The 24,623-nt window shown below is 45.1% G+C and overlaps 1 protein-coding gene across 2 annotated transcripts in view; it reads right to left on the bottom strand.

Annotated features, from left to right (window-relative positions):
• Alg12 (Alg12 alpha-1,6-mannosyltransferase) overlaps window positions 1-24,623 on the bottom strand; it is a 70,679-nt gene that overhangs the window by 7,352 nt on the left and 38,704 nt on the right. For both annotated transcript variants that reach the window (XM_075697155.1, XM_075697154.1), the window contains 3 exons: window positions 18,687-18,913; window positions 17,170-17,339; window positions 10,390-10,465 (listed from right to left, as the gene is read on the bottom strand). In XM_075697155.1, the coding sequence (XP_075553270.1) occupies window positions 10,390-10,465; window positions 17,170-17,339; window positions 18,687-18,913 (473 nt within the window). The remainder of the gene's footprint in view (window positions 1-10,389; window positions 10,466-17,169; window positions 17,340-18,686; window positions 18,914-24,623) is intronic.

Genomic DNA, 24,623 nt, shown 5'->3' with positions numbered 1-24,623 from the left:
TAGTCCAGGTTAGCTAAAACAGGTTACATACTTATGTACCCTAGGAGCCCATTTATTTTGTTCTTATACCTCGGTCATTTCTTAAAACATAATTGCTTTCTGCCTCCTAAACTTCTATGAATGCCAGCCTATGTCTCCCTGTAATTCTTCATTTCTCTGCAGCTTTTTTCAACAGCCCTTTGATTCACCTCAAGTTCTGATTGCACCTTACATTTTAACCACATCAATCTATAATCAAAAATAAGCCCTGCAACAATTACACCCTCTCTATGCACCTTGCATTAGTACCTCATAGTTGCTTTGCCCCAGGAGAGGTCTGTGTTTCTGTTGCCTTTCGAATTGTCTACCATGTTCATATTTTTCATATAAATATTTATCTCTCTGATCAGTTTCTAGGTTATTGCACAAATGTAACCGTAGTACTTTAAATTCCCAGTATTGCGACTACCTGATCACGCACACCATTAAAAGCCAAGCAGTCTGATTTATTTACTCAAAACTATTCTATATTCGATTTGATATTCGGCTTTCCTTGGTTTTGTTTCAATTCAATATTTGCTTCGAAATTTACTAGTGTTCAGTGTTCACACACCCCTAATAAAAAGGCATTTTGTTAAAAAAGTAAGTGGACCAACACTGCACTTTTACTGCAAGTTTGATGATGCATATTTCGAAAACAGTATCATTCACAGAATTATTTTCAAGTGGATATGTTTTGCAGCCTCGCCTGCTAAAATTTTTTAATTGTATTATCTGCCATAATAAGACAGTTAGTTAGAAACTTAATTAGTGATTTTTGTTCCTTAGCCTCTCTCTCAACCCGTCCCCCCTCCCCCTGTGGCTCACGCGTGACAGAAGACGGTGCGGTTCTGCCCGGCCATCCTCCTTTGCGCGCGCGATATTGAGCCGCGATCGTCGGCTGACCCTCGCAAGTCAGTTGTCAGCGCGTGTCGACACGGCCAAAGTATGTTTTATATGCCCAATTTCGAAAAAATTGCCGCTCATTTTGTCCACTGTAGCCGATAGGCTATTGTAGCGCAGTCCATTAAAAGCGAACTTCGTTGCATTAATAAAATACGTAGGACAAATTAAGGCTGAAATATGGTCTATTATATCTGAGAGTCTGTTGTACGCGAATCCGTTGTAATGAGTGTAGGCAGTACATACATATATAGGAGAAGGAGGAAATAAAGAGAGAAGGCAAGGATGTTAGCCAGTAATGCGCCTGGTTGGCCACCCTACATACATACATATATAAGAAGCCAACAAGGACACCAAGGAGAGCATAGGGGAAATTACTTATAATTAGTAATTGAATTAAAGAAATAATAAATTAATGGAAATGAAAATGGATGAAAAAAAGAACAACTGGCTGCAGGTGGGGCATGAAACCACATCTTTGCATTAGGTGTGCCAATTACTAATTGGTTCTTACCAATTGAGCTACCGCAGTGCTGCTTTCTACTAGAACTAACCTTGGGAGTGCTAGCCAGTGCCACCAATCACAAGCCTTGGGGGTGGATGTGGAACAACCATTCTGCCGCAGGCGTCATGTATAGGTGAACTTTTTTGGTGAATGCAACTGTTCAATAAATCCATACATGCTACCTGAAGGCATCAACATTGCCGGATTTGAGACCCTCGCTATGTAATGAACAAGACTAAAGGAAACCGACGGGCTCGATTTTCATTAGTCGTGTCATAAGAAGGCCTAATTCTAGTACATAAACCTAAATACCCCAGAAAGTGGATGGGAAAATGGTGTCACATTAGCTCAATTGATAAGAGCATTGCACAAGCAATGCGAAGACGTGAGTTCGTGCCCCAGCTTCCTTGTTGTTAGTTCATTTATTTTCCTTTCCATTAATTTGTCATTTGTTTTTTTCAATTAATAAGTACAAGTAATTTTCCCTATGATGTCCTTGGTGTCCTTGTTTGTTTGCTTCTTATGACATGACTAATAAAAATCAGGCCCCTCAGTTTCCTTTCTTGTTGAGATATATATATATATATATATATATATATATATATATATATATATATATATATATATATATATATATATATATATATATATTGCCATTTAAACGAATGACAAAAGGTCAGCCTTATATAGCTTGAATGGCGCATGACCAGTTCCTCTACCACCTCATGTTCTGTCCACTGCTTTAATGCCAACACCAGGTGACATTAGCCCACTTATTTTACAAGAATCGACTTCGACTTGATGCTTGCCAAAAATATACACAGACACACACACGTGCTTCGACAAAAGGAACAAGAGATCATGGATGTCCCCAGAAAGAAAGAGGGAGAGGAAAGAAAATGAACATAGCATAAACATACAGGCACACATATCAAAATATGCAAAACCATAAGGGAAACACAAGATAATTAAACTGTCCCACTATCACACGCACATTGAGTATCATGAATGCACGCACGCTACTGTTTGAAGTACGGCTTCAAGCATATGACATGCACAGTTTTGGTTCGAGGTGGTCATTGCAGAGACAAGACACTGTTCAGAAAAACCTTGTATGTGACATCAAGGGGCATCTCAAAAACTTATGCGGTCAGAAATAGTGGCTTAGGAGCTTCCTGCACAAGCCTGGGTGTCAGATAGGGGTCCGAACCCACACTCAGTCGTCAGGGTGATAGGCGAAGTCTCGGCGGTGGAGGTTGTAACGTCGTGGATCTGCATCTTGCTGGTGACAGATGTGCATGCAGGCCAGCTGATGGACTTCTTCAGTGCACTGAGCGTATTGCACAACATCTGGAGCAAGGTTGTCATCGTTGTTGCACGGTAGCGCAGCATCGAGCATGGTTTGCACATTGCACCCGTAGACCAGGTGGAATGGCATAAACCCCTTTGTTTCCTGCATTGCACTGTTGTATGCAAACGTGACGTACAGAAAGATCTCACCCTTGGTTTTGTGTTGGACAACCATATACATTGATACCATGTCTGCAGTAGTCTTATTTAACCTCTGTCAGCCCATTTGTTTGCGAATGGCAGGCAGTTACTTTGCGGCAGCTCGTACAACTCAGCTTGAAAATGTTTTCTATCATCAGCGCTGTAAATGCTGCTTGCTCCATTATCTGCGACTAGATGTGACAGGGCGATGTGGTGCATGAAGTGCTGGGCTACTTCGGTAGCCGTGCCACGAGACAAGACCTTGGTCTCAGCATTACAAGTCAAATAGTCTGCTGTCACTAGAATTCAGTTGCTTGCCGTGGACGACAAAGGGAAGGGTTTGAGAAGGTGCATGCCCATGAGGTCAAGCTCACGAGGTGTCCTGGCTCAATCGGTTGAAGTAACCCTGCGGGCTTGATAAGTGGTGACTTGTGGTGCTGAACCTCACGACACCCTTTAATGTAGCAGTGCACATTAACTGATAGCCATGGCCAGTAGCACTGCTGGCAAAGTCGGGCGAGAGCCCACGAGAAGCCCAAGTGCCCCGATGAAGGCTCGTCTTGGAACGCAAAAAGGATGTCATCATGGAAGTGAGTAGGCAAGACGAAAAGATGGGCTTTGTTGCTGCCACAGGTGTTTTTCTGTAAAGGACAGCTCTCCCGTGACGAAAGGAGGACAGTTTGCGAATAATGTGGCATCTTTGTGCTTGCGCCCAGACTTGTATACAGTCATGATGTTAAATTCTTAAAATCATGATATGTACAGACTCCAATAAGCTGGACTCAAGTGCAGACTCCAATAAGCTAGATGGCCAGAAGGATCTCTGAGATTGGCCGGCCAGCACAGCGAGTGGTGAGCAGTCAGCACTCTGAAGGACCGTCCATATGGGTAAGTTCAGAAAGGCACTCTTTTACTGAAATAGAATAGTTGAACTTAGCTCGTGAGAGAGTATGACTGGCATAGGCTATTACGTTCTCTACACTGCCGTGTTGCCATACACGGACAGCATCCATTCCGACGTTGCTAGTATCTGTGTGGACCTTGGTAGCTCATCGAAGTGGGCAAGACAGGTGGTGTCTGCAGGCATTTGTGTAATTTTTTAAAAGCAGTTTGTGGTCCAGAAGAAGGATAAGTCTTTTCAGGTGAGCCGAGTGAGGGGTTCGGATATGTTGGGAAAGTTGGCAGTGAATCGACAATAATAAGGCGCACAAGCCAAGGAAACGTTGCACTGCTCTTTTGTCTGATGAAACAGGATAAAGGGCAATGGCAGTAGTCTTGTCGGGGTCAGGTCGAACTCCATCAGCACTTATACGTTCCAGAAACTTCAGCTCCTCATGGTTGAAATGGCACTTTGGAGGTTTCAGCATGAGGTCGGCTGAGTGCATGGCTTCAAAGACAATTCTTAAGCACTTCAGATGAAACTCTTCGAGAAGATGACTACATCATCGAGGTATAGAAGACAGCTTTGCCACTTCAAGCCAGCGATAATGGTATCCATAATTTGTTGGAATGAGGCTGGAGCAGAACAGAGGCCATCCAGAGTTACAAATGCAGTCTTTTCATGGTCTCCCTCATTGACCTACATATGGAAATAGTCACTTTTTAGGTCAATGGATGAAAAATACTTAGCATGCTGCAAACTGTCTAAAGAGTCGTTGACACGTGGAAGCAGGCAAATGTCATTTTTTGTGGTGCTGTTTAGCTTCCTGTAATCGAGATAAAAGTGGAGTGTTCTGTTTTTTTAGCTAGAACAACTAGCAAGGACCCCGTACTGCAGAATGGTTGGATGACACCGTCGTCAAGCATTTCCTTTACTTCTGGCTGGATAGCCTCGCGTTCTTTAGCTGAAATGCGGTCAGGCTGTTGTTGAAGAGGGTGAGTTTCATCGTCGGTAATAACTGGATGTTTGATGAGAGGCATTTGGCAGACTTTAGAGGAAGAGGCAAAGCATGAATTAAATTCCGTTAGAAGGTCGTGAAGTGCAGCCTTCCGTTTAACCAAAAGCTTTGAGTTCACATTGATGTGGCCGAAAGACTGTCACCAGTGAGCATTTCATCAGATGTGAAGCAATCGGTTATGTCAGCTACGAGATCTCCGTAGCCCATAGCAGTGCGGCGAAAAAGGTGCCGGTATTCATAGCTGAAATTTGTAACAAGTATCCACGAATGCCCATCACGAACCTGCACAAAGCTTTGTGCCGCACATACAACTTGCAGCAATAAAAGCGAGACATTGCGTTCGGCAACTGAATCAGTGTCTTGCAGTCCTTCGCACATGACCTCAACCAGTACTGTTGCTCTGGGAGGCAACAACACGCTATCATCAGAAATATGCAGCACTGCTTTACACTCACTCTGTGGCACGTTCTGCTGAGAAGGTCATGATGTGCTCGCAGAGATTTATAATTGCATCGTACCCACAAAGAAAGTCTATGCTGAGAATAAGCTGATGAGAAAAGTCATGGAGAATGAGGCCAGGTGACTCCAAATGTCAAGGCACGAATTTTACAACAGCCCAGCAGGATAACAATGCGCCTGCCGGCTGGGCGAATATGTGTTCCATTCCAAGGCATCATAACTTTATTAAGAAATATCGCCAGTTTCCCACGTATAATAGAATAATCTGCACCTGTATCTATTAAAGCACTGACCTGAAGACAGTCTATCAGCACAGATATGTCAAGCAAGACCCGGTCACCAAATTCAGATATGATCACCGGCGATTCTTTGTCACTGCATACAAGGAGGGATGTGTTGCGTTCCTTGGTGTAGGTCCTGCTGTCTTCAGTGAATCTTTGTCATTTTGTGCATGCACCAATGGGAGGTCTGTCGCATGTTGAATTTCAGTGACCTTGCCCCTGAAGGCCACTGCCTTCAGTATTCCCTATGAGGGCTTGGTAAGCACCCCTGTGCCATTGTGCTGAAATGGGAGCGAATGGTAAAAGATCAACTTGGAGAAGGTGACCATGACTGATGTCATGAAAATGGTACACATTGCTGCATGAAATAATCTTCAATTTCCCTTGTCCTCTAGCCAACTTCGGGTTAAGGCTAGCCAAAGTTGTCGGTATGGACACTCACAGTAGATGTGACCAGCCTCACTGCAGTGGCATCAAAGTGGTTGCCTGCCTGAAGTGCACCAGAAATACTTTTGCAGAATGCACAGCAGCTGTTGAAACCTAAACCGGCGTGGGCTGATTGGATTGCGATTGGAGGTAAGCTGTGGTGCAGGCATGGAGTCTCGCGAGACGGCTTCCGCATATGTCAGGCGCTAAACAGCTAAGAGCACAGGTGCCAGTGTCACTTCACTGGGCAAAGAGGTCTTGGGTGCTTGCTGGAACTCATCATGGATAACACTGGCAATGGAACTAACCACAGGCTGGCTCAATCAGTAGATCTGAATTTCCTCGTGGACAACTGAGTGAACCCAGTCGGTGCTGCTGCTGCTGGCATGACTCCTGACATGCTGTGAGCATGTCAGGAGTTGATGCAATGTTCACTTGTTGACCAAATAAGGCACACCGCCGATGAAGCCCTTTCTACATCATGACGGCTTCAGCAAGGAACTGTGCCACAAGGCATGTTCAATTCACCTGCACTACCTAAACCAGTTCATGAAGAATAAGAATACATTGTTGCGCCAAAAAAGGAAAATAAAGACTTGGGAAGGAAGAGTACGAAAAGACAGATTGAGCGCTGAACTTCAACTGATTTTATTCTTACAGCGGGGCAGGGAGAATGAACAAATGCGCATGCATACATCAGTGTTGCCTAGAGCGAATCCAGTGACGTTTTTAACAGTTGCAACTCATTTTCAAACAGAAAAACAGACGTGTCACTAATACAGTTCTACTCAAGTTCTACTTAAGTAATAAGTTCTACTCGACTACAGTTCATGAAGTGCTGCACCCAGCCATACATTTCAGTGGTGCAGCAATGGCACCTTCTGAACCATGCCGTTCATTTCAAAAGGTGCAGAAAATGTGCAGGGCTAGTTCACGATCTTGCAGCACGCTCTCTACTGTCGGTGTGACTTGGGGCAGAGACAGGTGCGAAGCAGCAGTGCAGTAGATGACACAGCACAAATGCACAAGCCCCATCAGAAGCTCGCTTCCGTGTGCCTGCCATGTCTATGTGAGTGCAGGTGCACTTGTGCCTCAGCAGCCGTTCATACCAGCACTTCACGACCTCTCAAACTTACACACTCTGTGTACATTAGTCGGGAAAAAAACATAACACCTGCATCATGTCTGCACCTTGGCATTAATCTCGAGTGTCACACTGTGCCTTCACTGCAGAAATCAAGCTGCACAATTTCTGCACTTCTCGTGAAACGCCATGAACTGGTTCACACTGGTGCAGGTGAATTGAGTGAACCTACAGTGTTTGTGGCGCTCTGCACCATGGTTTTCTCACCAGGAGCTACTCCTTCACACCACGCATAAGGTGGAGCAGCTTTTTCTTCTCTGGCATCCACTTGCTTAAAGAGGTGCATCACATCTTTGACGTACATCATAATGGTCTCATTTAGCAGCTGAATACGGGACTGGAATGCATATTCAGCTTGTTCTCAGCAATCAGTGCCTTTGTAACACTCGAGGAGCTGCAATTCATGCCAAGATGCCTTCCTTATTTTGGAACCAGGTGGAGCCTTTCATGGCGGTTTGAGTTGATGTCGTAGTCGCTTTCTCGGTCGAGAGTTAGGTACAATTCTAGTGGCAGGCCTTTTCCTTCAGCTTGCACGATGCACTGCGATGTTCACGAGCGTAGGGCTTGTGTTCTGGTTGCTAGAAGGCGTCTGGTGAAAGGAGTATGTAGGTGTACCCAGCAACTCCACCAATTTGTCATGCAGACAAATGACAAAAAGAGATCAGCCTTGGGTTTTACTGGTTGCTCAGATCTGGCGATGGTGTGTGGACCAGTTCATCTGCAATGTCATCTTCTATATGCCACTTTAAAACCAACACTAGGTGGCAATATGTGTGTGTTTGTGTGTGCACACACATGCGTGCATGTAATACAGTGCAGTCTACTTATAACGATATCGAGAAAGACGAAAAATATGATCGTTATAACCGATGATCGCTATATCTGGACTGCAGTTATCAAAAAAAAATTTTTTTTTTAAACGCGGAACATACCTTTGCAGATCCGAACTCCAATTCGCTACTTGCTCTAAAGAATATATGATGTAGACAGTAGGCCGTAAAAAACAAACTTTATTTCTAGCGCCAATTACCGTGTCAAGGGTTAGGCGCGCCGAAATAGTCCGAAATCTGCACTTGCTTTTGCGGCAGCTTCAGATTCACAACCGCGGTGTGCATGGATTCCAGCTGCTGCGCGAACACTGGCGGCAATCCTTTAGCATGCATAACATCAATGAAGGAGTCGATCGACGACAGTGCACTTTGCGTGGACATCGTGGTCGGGGTCAAGGAGCCACTGTCGATCTCGTTGTCACTGTCGCTGATGCCGTCGCCACCGTTGCACAACTTTGCCGTCTGTCGAGACAGCACATCTTCGGCGATCGCCTCGTCGGTGACTTCATCGCAGAACGAGGCAGCACTGTCTGCAGTCAAAAACTCCTCCTTCGACACAACACCTGTGTCACCAGTAGGAACGAGCTCCCAGAGCTCGGTATGTCAGCGACTTCCACCGGGTCGGTCTCAGCGGGTTGGGGAAGTTCGTCCTTACGCACAAAGCCCGCCTTCTTGAAGCAATTGGTGATGAACCACTGGTAAAGCGCCTCTTCAACACGGCGTACAAAGGGTCTCTAACCCTTTTCCGCTGATCGGCATGGCCGCTGATAGCTCCTGCCTTCACAATCGCGGTGCTCCCGGTTTTCAAGATGGTTGATATCGTTAACTGGACGAGCTCATACTTCTTCACGAGGGCGCTCACCTTGAAGCCGCATCGAGAGTTCTGCAAAATATCCATCTTCGTGTCAAGCGACACAGCTTTGCGCTTTGTCGGCGCCTGGGTTGAACCATGTCGCAACTGGGCTGAACCATTTGAACCGTTGGTTGCACCAATGCCTCCTTTACTAGATGCCAGCCGCGTTGTCCGTAAACTCGGTTCCTGGCCCTCTCCCTTTTCTCTCCTCCGCGAAAAGGTAATGAGCGCCGCTTGTGGCAGACGTCTGCAACCTAGATCACGTGCTGCGGCCTCCGAGATTACCATGGCGTCTGTTGCCATCTCGGAGGCCGGCGATAACGCTCTCTAACAGACGCCCGCGCATATAAAGCGCCGGCGGAGCATTCAGCCACCGCTGCCACATCTGCCGGAAGTTGAAAAGGCAATGAGCGCCGCCTCACGGAATTTATGCTGAACTAACTTCAAGTAAGGGAACCGCCGCCGCAATGGGAAAGCGAGCAACGCGGCTGGCATCTAGTAAAGGAGGCATTGGTTGCACGCTGCTCCGGTGGCGTCAGCCTGCTATCGCGAGAGAGATGCGGGACGGGCGCCACCGCGCCGCTTTGTTTGTCGCTTTTTTTTTTCTTTCTCTCTCTTTCGGAGCGACTGTGGCCGACGCGCATGAAGCAGCTAGCGCCACCTTGTGGCGCGCTGCGCCTACTCAGCTATTCTCCGGTGCGCGGGCGGGGCGAGACGCGCTGCGCGGTAATGGCGGCAGATACGAACTTACGGAGGTAAACATTGCCTCGTCTCGACATCGTTCATTTCAGGGAACTAAGCAACGCAAGTGTTATGATTATTTGGCACGGAAAACGCCGTCCAGATTGCAAAATTTTGATCGTTATACCCAATATGCGGTGAATAACTTATCGTTATAAATGTTTTTTTTCCCCATAGACCTAATGCATAAAATGACACTCTCATGTCGACCCATCGTTATAACCGATATATCGTTATATGTGGTATCGTTATAAGTGGACTGCACTGTAGCAGGTGACAGATTACACAGAGTAAAACAATGGGTAAGTCACTGAAGTGAATTGCCACTGTGTGTTTGTACATATGAGTATAAGCTTCACAAATTTATTGTCAAGCATCTATTGGACCTATTGGGGACCAATGGGTCCCAATTGGAAATTGCAATATCTTATTTGGCTGGGCTACTTGCTGTCAACAAGCAAACAGATATTGGTTCTCCGTCTATGAACTTATTAGGCTAATACGCTATTAGTTGTCAGTAAGCTTATAAGCTACTAGATTTTCTATTAGAATTTCACTAGGGAGGAAATCCATATAGGTTACTTGAAAAGAAAACGTTATAATTGGGAGAAATCAAGAAAATGTGGGTTTCCTCTATGATTTTTATGCCCAAATCTGGTGGATGTCAACTTTCCATTTTACCAGAACTAGTTGTGCTGCTATGGCTCCAAAACAAGGCACACCATGCATACAAGACGCTAAAAAGTGGCTACTTCATTTAGACACTACCATACACATTGAAATCGATTGTAAGGTGAGCTGTTCCAATATTTGAAAGAAGCAACTGCAAAGTGTCCTTACCTCCAATGAGGATTCAACTCTCCAAATCTGGAAACGCCAGTTTGAGCAGCAAACACATCGATGTGGATATTGGCAACTAAAATAAACAAGCACAAAGAAGTGAACTGCAGTTTTTGTTCGTGACAATTACTGCAAATATTGTAGCAACAGAGAACTCTAAGTGCAGAACTTCGGGCAAATGGTAACGATTCATTTCGACAGTGAGCACTATGGACACATACCAAAGAAAATAAGGATTAGGCGGTAAGTAAGAAATTATGCAGATCCCGTGCACCGTGGGAATCTATGTAAATGAAGCTTTCTGTGCTGTTTGTGTTGACTGATGATATTTGGCAGCAATGTTGACAGCATATGACAGTTGTGTTGTGATGTTAAATATTACGTTGCTTGCGCGACTTGCGTTTGCCTATGTAATACACATAACACACAGCGTGATGTGTTTGCTTGAGGCATTGTTGTATGCCATTGTTCGTAGCCTGCGAGAACGTTGGCACTGTCATACCCTCACACGGTGCATTGCATCGTGACTGAGAGAGAGAGAGAGAAATTTTTTATTGAAGCCTTAGGAGAAATAGCTGCTGCCACGTTTCACGCCCGATGGACCAGTGCCTATTGGCCCCCCAGGATTCTATCATGCAGCACGGCCTCCCAGTGTTGCAGGGTTGTGACATCGTGGCTGCAGTGTTGATTTGCTGGATGGTCGCTTGCATATTGTCGCAACGTCAAAACAGGGGTTGTAGAGCAGGAGGCACAGCAGCAGGTCGTCGTTTTAAGTATGAGCGCAACCGCAACTTCTTCACTGCACTTTTACAAATACACTCATGCACACTCGCGTTCTCCTCTTCTGCAACGGAGTACAGGCGTGGCAATATTGTAATTTTACATTGCAGCATTTTAATGCAGCTTCGCATGTGCACACCCTGCGCCAATTGTTAGCATGGGCAAACTTGCATGGTGTTTATTTTTCAGACATAGCAGAAATATGCCACTGCACAGTACCTTGAACTAATTTTCTTTTTTTAAGTTTCTTCACAACTGTTGCCCAGTCTTAGAGTAGCGTTTTTTTTATTGAAAAGACCCCAAACAAAACATGCTTTCTTATGGCACCTTTCCCTTTTCCTGCGATTCGCCCATCTATGCAAGCTGCCAAGACCGAAGAGTGGCAAGGCAGTTATTCAGCTGTTTTGTCACAGCGTTGGCTTTATGCATTCTCTGTCTCCTCTTCCCACCATTCGATCTCCACTCTGGGCTGTTGCATGTGGGTACAAAGGTAAGTGCTGCAGCTTCTGCAATGCTTTTGTGCGGACTAACATGTAATTAGAGCCATCCAGAGGGCATTGTGTCGACGGCCAGGGCGTTCTAGAAGGCATTATGGCGATGGCCACGAAGTTCGTTGGAAATGCAACAGTTGGCAGGTAGTGCTCTTCCTGCCTCATTCTTCTGTGTGTTGTTAATCTGCACTCCTCTCTTAATAGCTATGCATCACCAACTAGCCCAACAAGGAGTGCTCCTTCATTGGAAAAGCCTCATAAATACCTCTCCTGCACCTCTGCCATGCACATTATATGCATTCTCAACCACCCCTTGATGTGACGTGCAAGACAACAACAGCAACAGCAGTGCAAGAGCCAAACGAATAGGCAAGAAAAGCTTTGCTTAAAAGTGCTGACTTACAACTATCCACCTGTTTTCATTGAGTCTGTGTGCTGCGAACACCATCAAAAAGAGAGCAAGCTGATGGCCAGTAGTATAAGCAGTAAAATGTCACTGCAGCACATGTTTGCATTCTTCGGGCTTGTTGGCAAGTTCATGAAAACAGAGGCAGGGCGGGGTGGTGGCGGGGGGGCTGCAGCCAATTGTAAGGTGAATGCTGGTGTTTCTTTAAATTTTAACACATCTGACGGATGAAATCTTGTATCACAAAGCTGTGCATAGGGCTATGAGAGATGCTGTAATTCATATCTCCAGAATAATATTGACCACACCCGGTGTTCACATTGGACAAGCAGTGCCAAGGCAGATGAGGAGTAAGTGAGGTACACACATGACCACTGTGGGTACCACCGGGCACATGCGCTCTTAGTCTGAGTCATCGATCTAAGTACAGCTAAGGTGGCAATTTATATGTTCAAATATATAATGTGCCAATTTACGTAAAGAAGGGGTGACTTGTCTCAAGAACAAATGCATATATGCCACTATGACCACAGCACAACTTAATCGAAGCTGCATAAAGCAGAAGAGCCCACAGCCAGAAGCCAATAAAAATTAACATGGCATGCTGAAGTTGTAAACAGCACATCCACAATCTGCTAACTCATTCCAAGCTCTGTTGCTCACTGCACATGACCAAACAATAAATTGAGACTTCTTGCTAAGCTCACCTAGCTGCTGCCACCACACCAACCTAAGCAATATGTACTATTTTCAATTGAGCTGTAGCGCCCACTGACGCCACTACGCATGGACACTAAAGGTCAGCGCTCTCGGTCGGCAATGCAAAAAGATGACGAAAATAAAGTTGGACGGCGCATGTTTGCGGTGCAAGGACGGCACGCGTTAGTCCATTCTAAGAGCCTGCTACTCTGGTTGTGGTGTTCAGCTGCAACGTCTCGGTGCGCGACATTGGTAACTCCGGACTATGAGATGACCGACCCTAGGAGCCTACTACCCTCAGGCAACCTTCTGCCTGACGCTGCCTTGCGCAGACAGGACGTCGCAGCTCTACAGCTTCACCTGCCCACATTCTGGCGCAGGGACCCACAGGTTTGGTTCACCCAAGTCAAAGCCTCCTTCGATCTACACCACATCACCTCGGAGACTTCTCGGTATCACGACTTACTTGCCAACCTGTCTCCTAATATTGCTCATGAGGTGGCAGACATAATCGCTGCACCTTTGGGTGATGACCCATACCAGCAAGTGAAGGAGAGTATTTTGGACCACACCATTGCATCTGAGAGTGTTTGCCTCTAGCGCCTGCTTAACTCCAAAGAGCTTGGAGATTGCTGCCCTTCCCAGCTGGCTTCTGGGCTCAAGCACCATCGATACAAATGGTGTGCTGTTGATGGAGCTCTTCCTGCAGCACTTGCCGCAGTCCACCCTTATTGTCTTGGCCGCTGCAGGAGAGTTGACCCTCGATTGCATCGCCCAGCTCGCTGATAGAGTCTATGATGTGATTTCTCCTTCTTTCGCCGCTCTCTCTCTTAAACACCAGAGTCCTCTATCATGGCTCGCTTAGAGTCATGATAGAGCATGCGCCACCGTCGCCTGATTGAAAGCAAGATGCAGCTCTCCATCCCTATCCCTGGAGTCCTGTCGGCTGTCGCTCCCACTGGAATCCGCATGCTGATTCCACCATGCTTGTATGTTTGCATCCTCTAAGATTTTCCTGAGGTGACGAGGCCCTGCAATTTAAATCAACCACCCAAGGATAGCGTAACTTGCCACATTGTCATGCATGGTCCACCCGTCGCAACTTGTCTGCGCTGTTTCTTCGGTGAGTGTCTGGCCATTGCTAAATGAGAATTCGAGCACATGCTCCAGCTGGTTATTATTCACCCTTCGTCCAGCAGTTGGGCCTGCCCACTTCATTTGATGCCCAAGAAAGAACTGGGTGACTAGTGTCCGTGTGGCGACTACCAGGCACTCAATGCTAACATGGTCCCCGATAGCTCCCGCTTCATCTGGTGTCCAAGAAATAACCGGGTGACTGGCGTCCGTGTGGTGACTACCGGGCACTAAACGCTAACACAGTCTATGATAGCTATCCCCATCCACACATTCAAGATTTTACAGGCCACTTGGAAGGATGCAAAATCTTTAGTAAAGTGGACCTTGTCAAGGCCTATCACCAAATCGCCGTTGAGCCTGCCAATATACAGAAGACGGCCATTATTACACCCTTTGGCCTGTTTGAGTATGTGCGTATGTCCTTTGGGCTATGCAACACAGCTCAAATGTTCCAAAGATTCATCGCTGAGGTAATGCACGGACTCCTGGCTGTATTTGTCTACATCGACGACATCCTTGTCGCAAGTCCCAATCCACAAGATCATGAGCGTCACCTCCGGGAACTCTTTCAACGCCTTCAACAATTTGACCTGGTTGTCCACCCCCGGAAATGCATCTTTGGGTCTTCTGAGCTCGAGTTCCTAGGTCACCACATCTCGGCACTGGGAATTCATCCGTTGCCCTCCCATGTCCACGCCATGCAAGACTTCCCAGAGCTCAGTGCCCTATACCAGCTGCGCGAGTTCCTGCGCCTTGTGAATTTCTTCCGCTGCTTTATTCTGCACTGCATTGAGCTTCTGCATCCATTGACTGACCTTCTTCGCATGACCAAGGGCTTCTCATCCGCAATTTCCTGGTCTCTCGAAGCTCAAGCTGCTTTCAGGGCAGCTAAACAAGCTGTTGCCAATTCGGGGCTTCTCATCCGCCCAAGAACTAATGTGCCTACTCGCATCATGGTGGATGCTTCCAGTGTGGTCATCGGCACTGTTCTCCAGCAGCAAACTGACTTCAAGTGGCGTCCACTGAGCTTCTTCTTCTGCCAGAAGCTCCAGCCTGCCGAGACTTGCTACAGTATTTTTGGCTGTGAACTGCTCGCTATCTACTCCACCATCCAGCACTTCCGGGACTTCTTGGAGGGCCAGCCATTTTATGTTCTAAGGGATCATAGGCCTCTGGTGTATGTCTTCCATACAAACTCTTCCAAGTACGTTGCACGTGAACTTCGTCAACTGGCCTATATATTGTGGTTCGCTATGGATATCCGGCACATCAAAGGCACTGAAAATGAGGCAGCTGATGCACTCTCCCGCATCACCTCCATAAGCACTTCTACATCAACTGTGGATTGGGAATGTCTCGCTTGGGCACAGATGGAAGACCCTGAGCTGCAAGCGCTGCGTGACCATCCTTGTTTCCTCCGTCTACAACTCGTTTCTTACCCGTTTGTGCTTGGCTCACTCTGGCGTGACATGTCAGTGGCTGCTCTTTGCTCATTCATTCCAGTTGCCTTCTGTCGTGTGGTGGTCCAATCCCTTCACGATATCTGCCATCCCAGCACCTGAGCCATGCAGCACCTTGTTACACAGCGCTACATCTGGCCAAGCATTAACACTGATCTTCACCAGTGGGCAAATTCGTGCCTTGTGCGCCAGACTGCCAAAGTAGCCCACCACACAAAGACTCCCATGCAGTCTTTCTTGCCACCTGGCTGTCACTTTGACCATGTCCAGCTTGATTTGGTTGAACCACTTCCTCTCTCTCACGCCTGCAGGTACATTCTAACAATGATTGACTGCTTCACCCGTTGGCCCGAAGTTGTGCCCGTTACGGACAGCACTGCGGAAACAGTTGCCAAAACCTTCGTTTCAGGATGGGTTTCTCGCTTCAGCTGCCCCAGGATCGTGACCACTGATCGCAGCCGGCAATTTGACTGTACCCTCTTCATTTCCCTCACCTGCCTGCTTGGCACTAAACACTGTCGTACCACTGCATATCATCCCTGTGCCAACGGCATGGTTGAGCGGATCCACCGCCAGTTCAAGGCTGCCCTCACTGCACTCCTGGATCGGGAGCACTGGGTTGACCACCTTCCTATGGTGCTTCTCGTCCTAAGCGCTGTCCTTCGTCGCAACCTTGGCTGCTCTCTGGCCGAACTCATCTATGGTGCACCCCCATGACTTCATGGAGACTTGTTTGTTCCTTTGGACCCCTTGCCCCAGCCACTGCCGTACCTTCAAAGCCTACAGGACTGCACTTACCAACTGCGCCCCGTCCTATCTCGATCTTCGGACCACAGCATCTTTATGCATCTGGACCCTGCGTCGCTGACCCATGTTTTTCTCAGACGAGATGCTGTAAAGGCACCACTTACAAGTTCCTACAATGGGCCGTACCGTATCCTCCACAAGACACTGAAGTGTGCCACCATCCTATTGAATGGTCGGGAATAGGTAGTCTCATTAGACCGCCTCAAACTAGTCAACATCGAGACACCTTCGACGGAGTTCCCCATGGATATCACCGGCACATCTGCAGAGCTGCACATAACCCAGACAGCACTATCTCCACTTCGTCGATGAGTACATTTCGCCGTTCCGTCTGGGCAGGGACCCTGTAGTGCCCACCGACGCTCCTACACGCGGACGCTAAAGATCGGCGCTCTCAGTCAGCAATGCAAAAAGATGACGAAAATAAAGTTGGGCAGCGCGTGCTAACGACGCAAGCACGGCACGCACTAGTCCATTCTAAGAGCCTGTGACGCTAGTTTTCTGGTCCTGGTGCTCCGCTGCAACCTCTTGTTTCGTGACAGTGCTATACAATCAGACCATAATTACGCCAGCAGTATTAGCAGGGCTGCGAGCAGTCTGCAGCGACAGTTTCTAAATAGCAGTGGGACTTATATGCCATGCTTGGGTGCTTTCTAGGCAATTATGGCAACTTTACTAATTATTAGTGCTCATTCTATTCATCACATCTCATTTCTCAGCCCAACTTCTGTCTGCCCACACTATAAAATATACCTATTTTAGCTTCCTACTCCAATTTTTCTACATGTAGCAATTGCTTTAAATAACTGAACAACTTGTGGAGACCACACATGGAATGGATACAGATGCTGACACTACGTATCAAACAATAGCTATGGTGCATACATCACATTAACTGCCGACACCGTAAAACCTGGATGCAGTTTTGAGAAGAACTCAAGTGGCAGCCATCTCACTGCATACAATTAACAAAATGATAATGTTCTTATACTATGCTTACCTGGCAAGCCTGCCTCAATTTCGTGGAGCTTTTTAAGTGCATAGCCACCAGGGTAGTTGTGGCTGGAGATGTAAAGCAAGAGGCCAGTCGCAAAAAGGTTAGCGACAAGATGGAAGCAGATGCCTAGTGTGCAGACAACATGCCATGAGGACTTGAGTCTGCTGTTCCAGCTGCATTTAACAGAACAAGAGGAGCCTTTGCTGAACAGCAGCAACAGCTGCTTTAAAAAAGCACAGGCAATACAGAAGCATACATGTGTGCTTTACAAGCAGTGACAGTGAGTTCCCACTGCTCACGAGCAAGTTGTAATTTGTGGATAATGTAGCCATGAATAAAGGAAGATAAGCATAGGTGTGCTATACTTGCGGCCAACATTGTGTGGCGATGAAGGGATAGCTACGGAGGCAAAGTGCGTACAAGTAAGGGTACTCCTGAAAAACGTTCTGCATTATAATCTGCTTAAGTTTAGTCTGGGGAAGAGCAAACATACACATCTTATTTACAATAGTGAAATACGGGAAAATACACAAATGAATGTTTAATCCGAACTATTTTTCTGCTTTTCTGTTCCATGCTTCAGCAAATGCAAAACTGCTGCACGTGGAAGCTATGCCAATTCAGTACTATCTGCTCCAAGAAATCAAAAACGGTCAAACTCTGCTGGGCTACTTGGTGCAGTAACACATGTGGGGAACCACGCACGCTGGCTATGGAAACATCATGCAGAAATACCACAAGCTGCACATTAAGGCTTTCAAAGACAAAACAACACCCAGCAACAATGGTCAAGCCTGTGCCACACTGCTGACCTACAGGGACTTCGTTTGTGTGGCAGGGACTGACTGCCATTTGTAATATATTCCTTTTCCCCTATTATTTACCCTGCTATGCTATATAGGCCTTCTAGCCACACTTTTCTGCAATAAAGACCACCCACACATGCACACACACAAGGGATGTTTTAAGTAACTTTCACCAGCTTTTTAAAAAGAATGGTATACCTTAGGCTAATCCAACCAAAGGCGTACTTTCTTCATTGTTGACTTCTAATTAACTAAGTTCAATTCAGAAACATTTAAGTATTCCTATTAGGGGATAAGTTTGACTGTGAAAGATGTTGAGTGGGCTCAGAAAGACCCAATGAAATTGTTCCCATGACATTATCTTCTATATGGTTCTTTTTTCCAGGCTCTGTAGAAAGTGCATGATCTATGAAAAATATAATATCAATGTGCTCTTGCACATTTAATTTGCAGCTCTCTCAGCTCTGTTTCATAAGAATGAAGTCCACATGCCCATTGCAAATAAAGTTAATGAGCATGTTTCAATCTGCTTTCAGTGCAAGCCTATGACTTATCATTTTGGCCCCTAGATTTTTATCTTCACGATGACATTGTGCTGATTACAGGATTACGGGTCATTGGATTACATCACCTATGTGAGGCAGCTGAGCTCGTAGCAGGTTCATGGCTCATGTGGCTTTGTAGTTTGAAAGTGTGCTCTACAACTGCACTCACAAGTACAAGCAGGCCCTTGCAGCGGCCACATTGAGGAGGGGGAGAATGTAGATGATGAAACGCAGCTCCTTGTGGGGCAGGAAGGAGTAGAGCAGCACATATCCCACTGCAGGCAGCAGCAGCATCTTGACCCGCCGGTCTACCCAGACCCCGATGGGGATTAGGAGCAAGGAGCTGCCCAGTGCTCGGGGAATAGCCGAATACAGGTACCACGACCAGGGTGAAGTCTGCCGTGGCTGTCAAGGGTACACCAAACGCAAGATACTGATACTGTACCACAGGTATGGCCACATCTAGGTGGGTTGAGGGAAAGTACATAGCACCGACTAGCCGCAGATTGCAGTAGTGGTGTTCCTTGAAAACTCCACATCGCTATGGTGGCCCTATTGAGAAAATACAATCGTTACGATGGGCACAGCAAAAGATGGGCACAGCAAAAGATAGGCACAGCAAAAGATGGGCAAGCCCTGCGTATTCCCTCGGGATGTGGCCATGGTTGGTCCGATGTTTCTCTTCAACCCTCCCATCAGAGAAGGCTATTGTTACAACACTAAGATGGAAACAAGTAAGAAAGATGTCACCTGGAAATCACTGGTCAGGCTTAAATAAGGCATTCCCCAGATACCTGGCATGTAATCCATAAAAACTGAAAGTAGACAAATGCTACACAGCTAGAAACAAGTAAGAAAGATGTCACCTGGAAATCACTGGTCAGGCTTAAATAAGGCATTCCCCAGATACCTGGCATGTAATCCATAAAAACTGAAAGTAGACAAATGCTACACAGCTTACAGTAAAGAAATACTAAGGTATATATTATCAACATTCTTATACGAGTTGGCGAAATACTGTACAGATTTGCAATTGACCTCTCTGAAAGAGCTGCTTGGTACACATGTATAGCCTTGCCATTATGTTTTCTCTTGGTGACTACCGTATGTTTTCTTGGTCCTAAAAATTAAATTAAATTATGGGTTTTTATCCGCCAAAACCACGATCTGATTATGAGGCACACTGTAGTGGGGGACTCTGGAATGATTTGGACCACCTGGGATTATTTAACGTGCACCTATATGTAAGTATACAGGTGTTTTTGCATTTCACCCCCATCGAAATGCAGCTGCCGTGGCTGGAATTCGATCCCACGATCTCGTGCTTAGCAGCCCAACACCAGAGCCATTAAGCAACCACAGCAGGTTTTCTTGGTCCTCCAACACTACTGCACATTTTTAGTCTGCTTGTTACTTTTGCAAATTTAAACTTACAGCACAAACACCGAAGACGGACCACAAAAGGAAGATACGACACACACTGGTGCTGCAAGGTATGACACACAGCGCCAGTGTTTGTCGTATCTTCCTTTTGTAGTCCATCTTAGGTGTTCGCGCTGCAAGTTTAAATTCAGAATTATGTACCAACTAGGCCCAACTGAAGTTTTAGTGACTTTTGTGTTTTTCTCTTCCATGCACATATGCATATATATTATTTATATCTTGAATTTTTTGTGGTTATGCAGTTTCTGTGCATTTCTTACTTTTTTTTATAATATCCTAAACCTCCTTATTTAATCCACACAGGGAACATGAACGAGACATTTAATGTGGTTAACCTAGAGTGTATGTACAGCAACTTAAATGACACTGTATGTCATGCTCCAGGACCTGTACATAGTCAAGCCTTCTTAAGTCTTTCTGTCTGTGCTCCATACATCAGATGGATGCTGAATAATGTTTAATTGAATTCTGTACAACATATGATCCTGTCTTGTGGAACCAAAATTGTGCCTTATAGGTGCTATTTTATAGTTTGCAGGGAAGACAATTACTTGTACTGAGCACCACTTCTGGTTTCTGCTGTCTTTGGGTTTCTCCATGCATAAACCAGGGGTCTAATAGGGACCCGCTTCCCCCTGCAACGCCAAGCACAACCACAGTAAAGAAGCAGAGTAGCCGCTCGAGTGAAGGAACTGGCTAGCAGTGATGACACATTTTATGACCAACTCCCACCGGTCACGAGCCGAAAGGTAAAGTTAAGAATGCTCAAGGCCTCTCACTCTTCAAGTATGTCAACCACAGTAACAGCTAAAAGGCCCTCAGCACAGGGTGTGCTTTAGAGCATTGATGTCGCCATACGTGGCAGTGACCTAGCCACTCTGATCAAGCTGGTGAAGATCATGCTGTCACATTGCTGATACATTACAAAGGTAAATTTTGATATGTAAAAAACAACTACAAGGAAGACAGAATTCCTTCTCACGCCAGTGAAGGTGGGATATTTTTTACATGTAGTGTAGCATTTCATTCTGAACCCATTCCTACGTCGGAGGTGTATCGTTTTTATAAAGATTGGGAGTCCGAGTACAGCGCTCTGAAGAGCATGGCAGAAACAGCTGCATTACAAGTGACGATAAGTGCATGAATTGTAAAGGTTTTATTCTTTTATTAGCTTGTGGAGTTTAATGTCATGAAACTGGCATAGTGGGCTATAAGGGACGCTATAGTGGTGGGCTCTGGATTAATTTTGGCCACCTCTGGGCTCTTTACATGCACCCAATGCCTGGTGAATGAGTGTTTTTGCATTCTGTTACCAACAAAATGTGGTTGCGGCGACCAGGATTGAATCTGCCACCTCAAGCTCAGCAGTGCAATGCCAGAAGCACTGAGCTACTATGGCACGTAATCATAAATACTTACATAATTGAAATTGATTTATTCGTTATAGATTGCAGGTTACAAAAAACAATAATATACAGAAGGAGGTCCCATAGTCGATGACTGTATCGGGACCTCCTGCTATTTATAAATATGCTTTTTCTAAAGCAATGAGGAGCACCACATTAAAATTATATATAAGGAAACATGGAAGAAAGTAAGTAATGGAGAATACAAAACAAGGTATACTTATGCATTTGGGAGTTACAATAAATCTAACGAAGGAAATTATACAGTCGCAAGGAGCAAATGCAGTGAAATAAATGGACTAAACGAAATTGACAGTAACGGACAAAAAATTTCACCCGAACATGCAACAATACAAACAAAAAAAAAACTTAAAATATACATGGCCATTAACGCAAGAATACAAAAAAAAAAACTCAATATATACATGAGCATTCATAAAAAAGAAAGGGTCCGGAACAGCGGAATATTTGAAGTAATAGGGGTGAAAAAAAACAAACAACAAAGTTAATGTTAAATATTTTTTGTTAAAAGAAAATTCTTCAGATGTTTTTTAAATATGGATATTGAATGCAATGTCTTGACGTATAGAATTCCAAAATGAGAAAGCTGAAAAATAAACTGATTGTTTGCCGTAGTTGGTGCGCATCTGAGGTAAAATGAGAATATGGTTTAAAGCAAGTCTAGTCACATTAGCAATTATCAGGCATGTTTTAGGAATTATACATGCAGAAACTTGATTATTCAATAACTTGAAAATAAATATACCCAAATTATGCAACACAGTTTCGTTGACAGACAGAATGTTATTAGAGTGTAGCAATGGGAGAGCACTAGTATTATAAGGACTAGAGGTGACTATTCTAATTGCTTGGTTGTGTAAAGTTTGAAGTTAACTGAGGTGAGTATTATATGTATTTTCCCAACATATCAACGAGTAGTTAATGTGCGAGTGTATAAAAGCGTAATATGGAGACACAAGTGTAGCACGGTTAAAGAATTGGCGGGCTTTCATAAGATCAATAAAAACTGAACCGGCAAAATACCCTTTATAAGCTTCCTTTAAGTTACCCGTTAGGGAGATAAGAGCAAGGTCGGTCAAATAGCCAGGACGAAAACCATACTGAGAATTGGAAAGAATATTAAATTTAGTCAGGTAATTGGATAATCTAGTAGCAGTCAACTTTTCAATCACTTTACTTAAAAGTGGCAGTATACATATCAGGTGGTAATTTGTTAGTAAAGAACGATCGCCTCTCTTAAAAACTGGAATTACTTTTGCTCGTTTCAGTGCAGATGGAAAAATGCCGGTCCTGAATATTAAATTGATAATAAAACATAAAACATCACATATGAGATGACCAAGCAGTTTATGGTACTAGGATGAATATTATCAAGACCGACACTGGTTGCTTTCAGCGTGCGAATGACATCAAGAACCTCATGGGGAGTTGTAGGGTAAAGAAAAACTTAATGAGGCATACATTTCAGTGACAAAGAATGGCTACTGATAACTGATTTGTCTGGGAAAAAGGGATCACTGAATGCTCTTGCTATCTCAAATGGTTGATCATATGTAATGTGATCATTTGTGATGGTATTGATAAATGAGAGGTGTTCATTTCTGCACAAAAAGGAATTTAAGACCTGCCACTTTTGTCTTGAGTTGCTGCCAGACTGACCAAGCTTGTACTCATAGTAGCTCTTCTTTGCATTCTTTATTTTGCTGTTGAGTGCGTTGCAAAATTTTTTGTATCGTGCAGAGATGCCGATGTTAAAAGGTTGCTTTTTAGTTTTTTTATAGAGGTTGTCACGTTTCTGCACTTCGGCTAGTATGCTGGCATTCAACCAAGTGTTTTGAGGAAGGGAGAAAATTTTCTTGCATTTTTTCTTTACGGTATGTGAATCGATTAATGATAACAAAATTGTGGATAACTGGGAAAGGCTTCTAGCGGATCATTATTTTTAAGGACGGCAGACCAGTCAGCTTTAGTCACAAATTCTAAAAAGGCATCTTTGTTCAGTACGTAACTGAAGTATGAAATAGTGGGTGACTGCGACTCCGAGTTGAAAACAAGAATAGGGTAATCATCTGTTATGTCGACATTAAGGATACCAGCCTCTGGCGGTGACGTCATGTTGCTTTGAGCATGATCTAGTAGGGCGCCCTCATTTAGCTTATCACAATGAGTAGGTAGCGTTACCAAACTTTCAAAACCGTAACTCTGAAAGCAGTTGCTATAAAAGGAAGGAAGTAGGTGAAGTTTCATCCAGAAGGTTTATATTAAAATCGCCCACAATAACCACATTCTTGTTTTCAAATGATAGTTTCTTTAGGGATTGATCGAGGGCGGAACAAAAGTCAATGTAAGATGAAGACTGCGATCTGTAAACGCAACCAAAAATAATGTTTCTGATATCAGCCTGAAGAAAAGGATGACTGAATTCCAACCAAACAGATTCACCGCTTGTTAGCTTGAAGTCGAGGTCATGACGACGTTTATAGCTAAGATGTGATGATACGTAAACGGCCACACCACCATGACTGCTAGTTTGTCTATGACAGTATTCGACTGAATAGGAAGGGAAGGAAAATCAGTTTTTGTCGTCATCGTACAGCCAAGTCTCAGTAAAGCTAATGATGGTAAATCGGAATGAGAACGTAGACAGAAGAGAATTAATGTCGTCATAGTGTTTGCGCAAACTTCGTGCGTTAAAATGAACGGCCGAGCATAAACTAATATTTTTTAGTTTATTTAACTGGCTAGTTGAAAAAATATGCAGACATGTTTGCTTTTGTTATTAGCGAGGGATCGAAGCTTCCGCGCTTAAGTAGAGACGAACTCTGGTGTCCGCCTCAGCCGCTAAGGTTGCAGTACAGGTATCTTGATGACTCAGGTGCAACGTTTCCGTTCTTGCACGTGTCGTGACGTCAGGCGGCCAGCGTCAAAAGCTGCACAAGCAGTGAAACGTGTTAAATCAGTGCCCACTGTGCTGTCGCTGCTGCCAATGATGCCGCCTGTCGAAGCTTCCGCGCTTAAGTAGAGACGAACTCTGGTGTCCGCCTCAGCCACTAAGGTTGCAGTACAGGTATCTTGATGACTCAGGTGCAACGTTTCCGTTCTTGCACGTGTCGTGACGTCAGGCGGCCAGCGTCAAAAGCTGCACAAGCAGTGAAACGTGTTAAATCAGTGCCCACTGTGCTGTCGCTGCTGCCAATGATGCCGCCTGTCGAAGCTTCCAAGCTTAAGTAGAGACG

The sequence above is a fragment of the Dermacentor variabilis genome, chromosome 6 (assembly GCF_050947875.1).
Source record: "Dermacentor variabilis isolate Ectoservices chromosome 6, ASM5094787v1, whole genome shotgun sequence".
Taxonomy (NCBI): domain Eukaryota; kingdom Metazoa; phylum Arthropoda; class Arachnida; order Ixodida; family Ixodidae; genus Dermacentor; species Dermacentor variabilis.
This window is presented reverse-complemented; position numbering and strand designations above follow the sequence as displayed.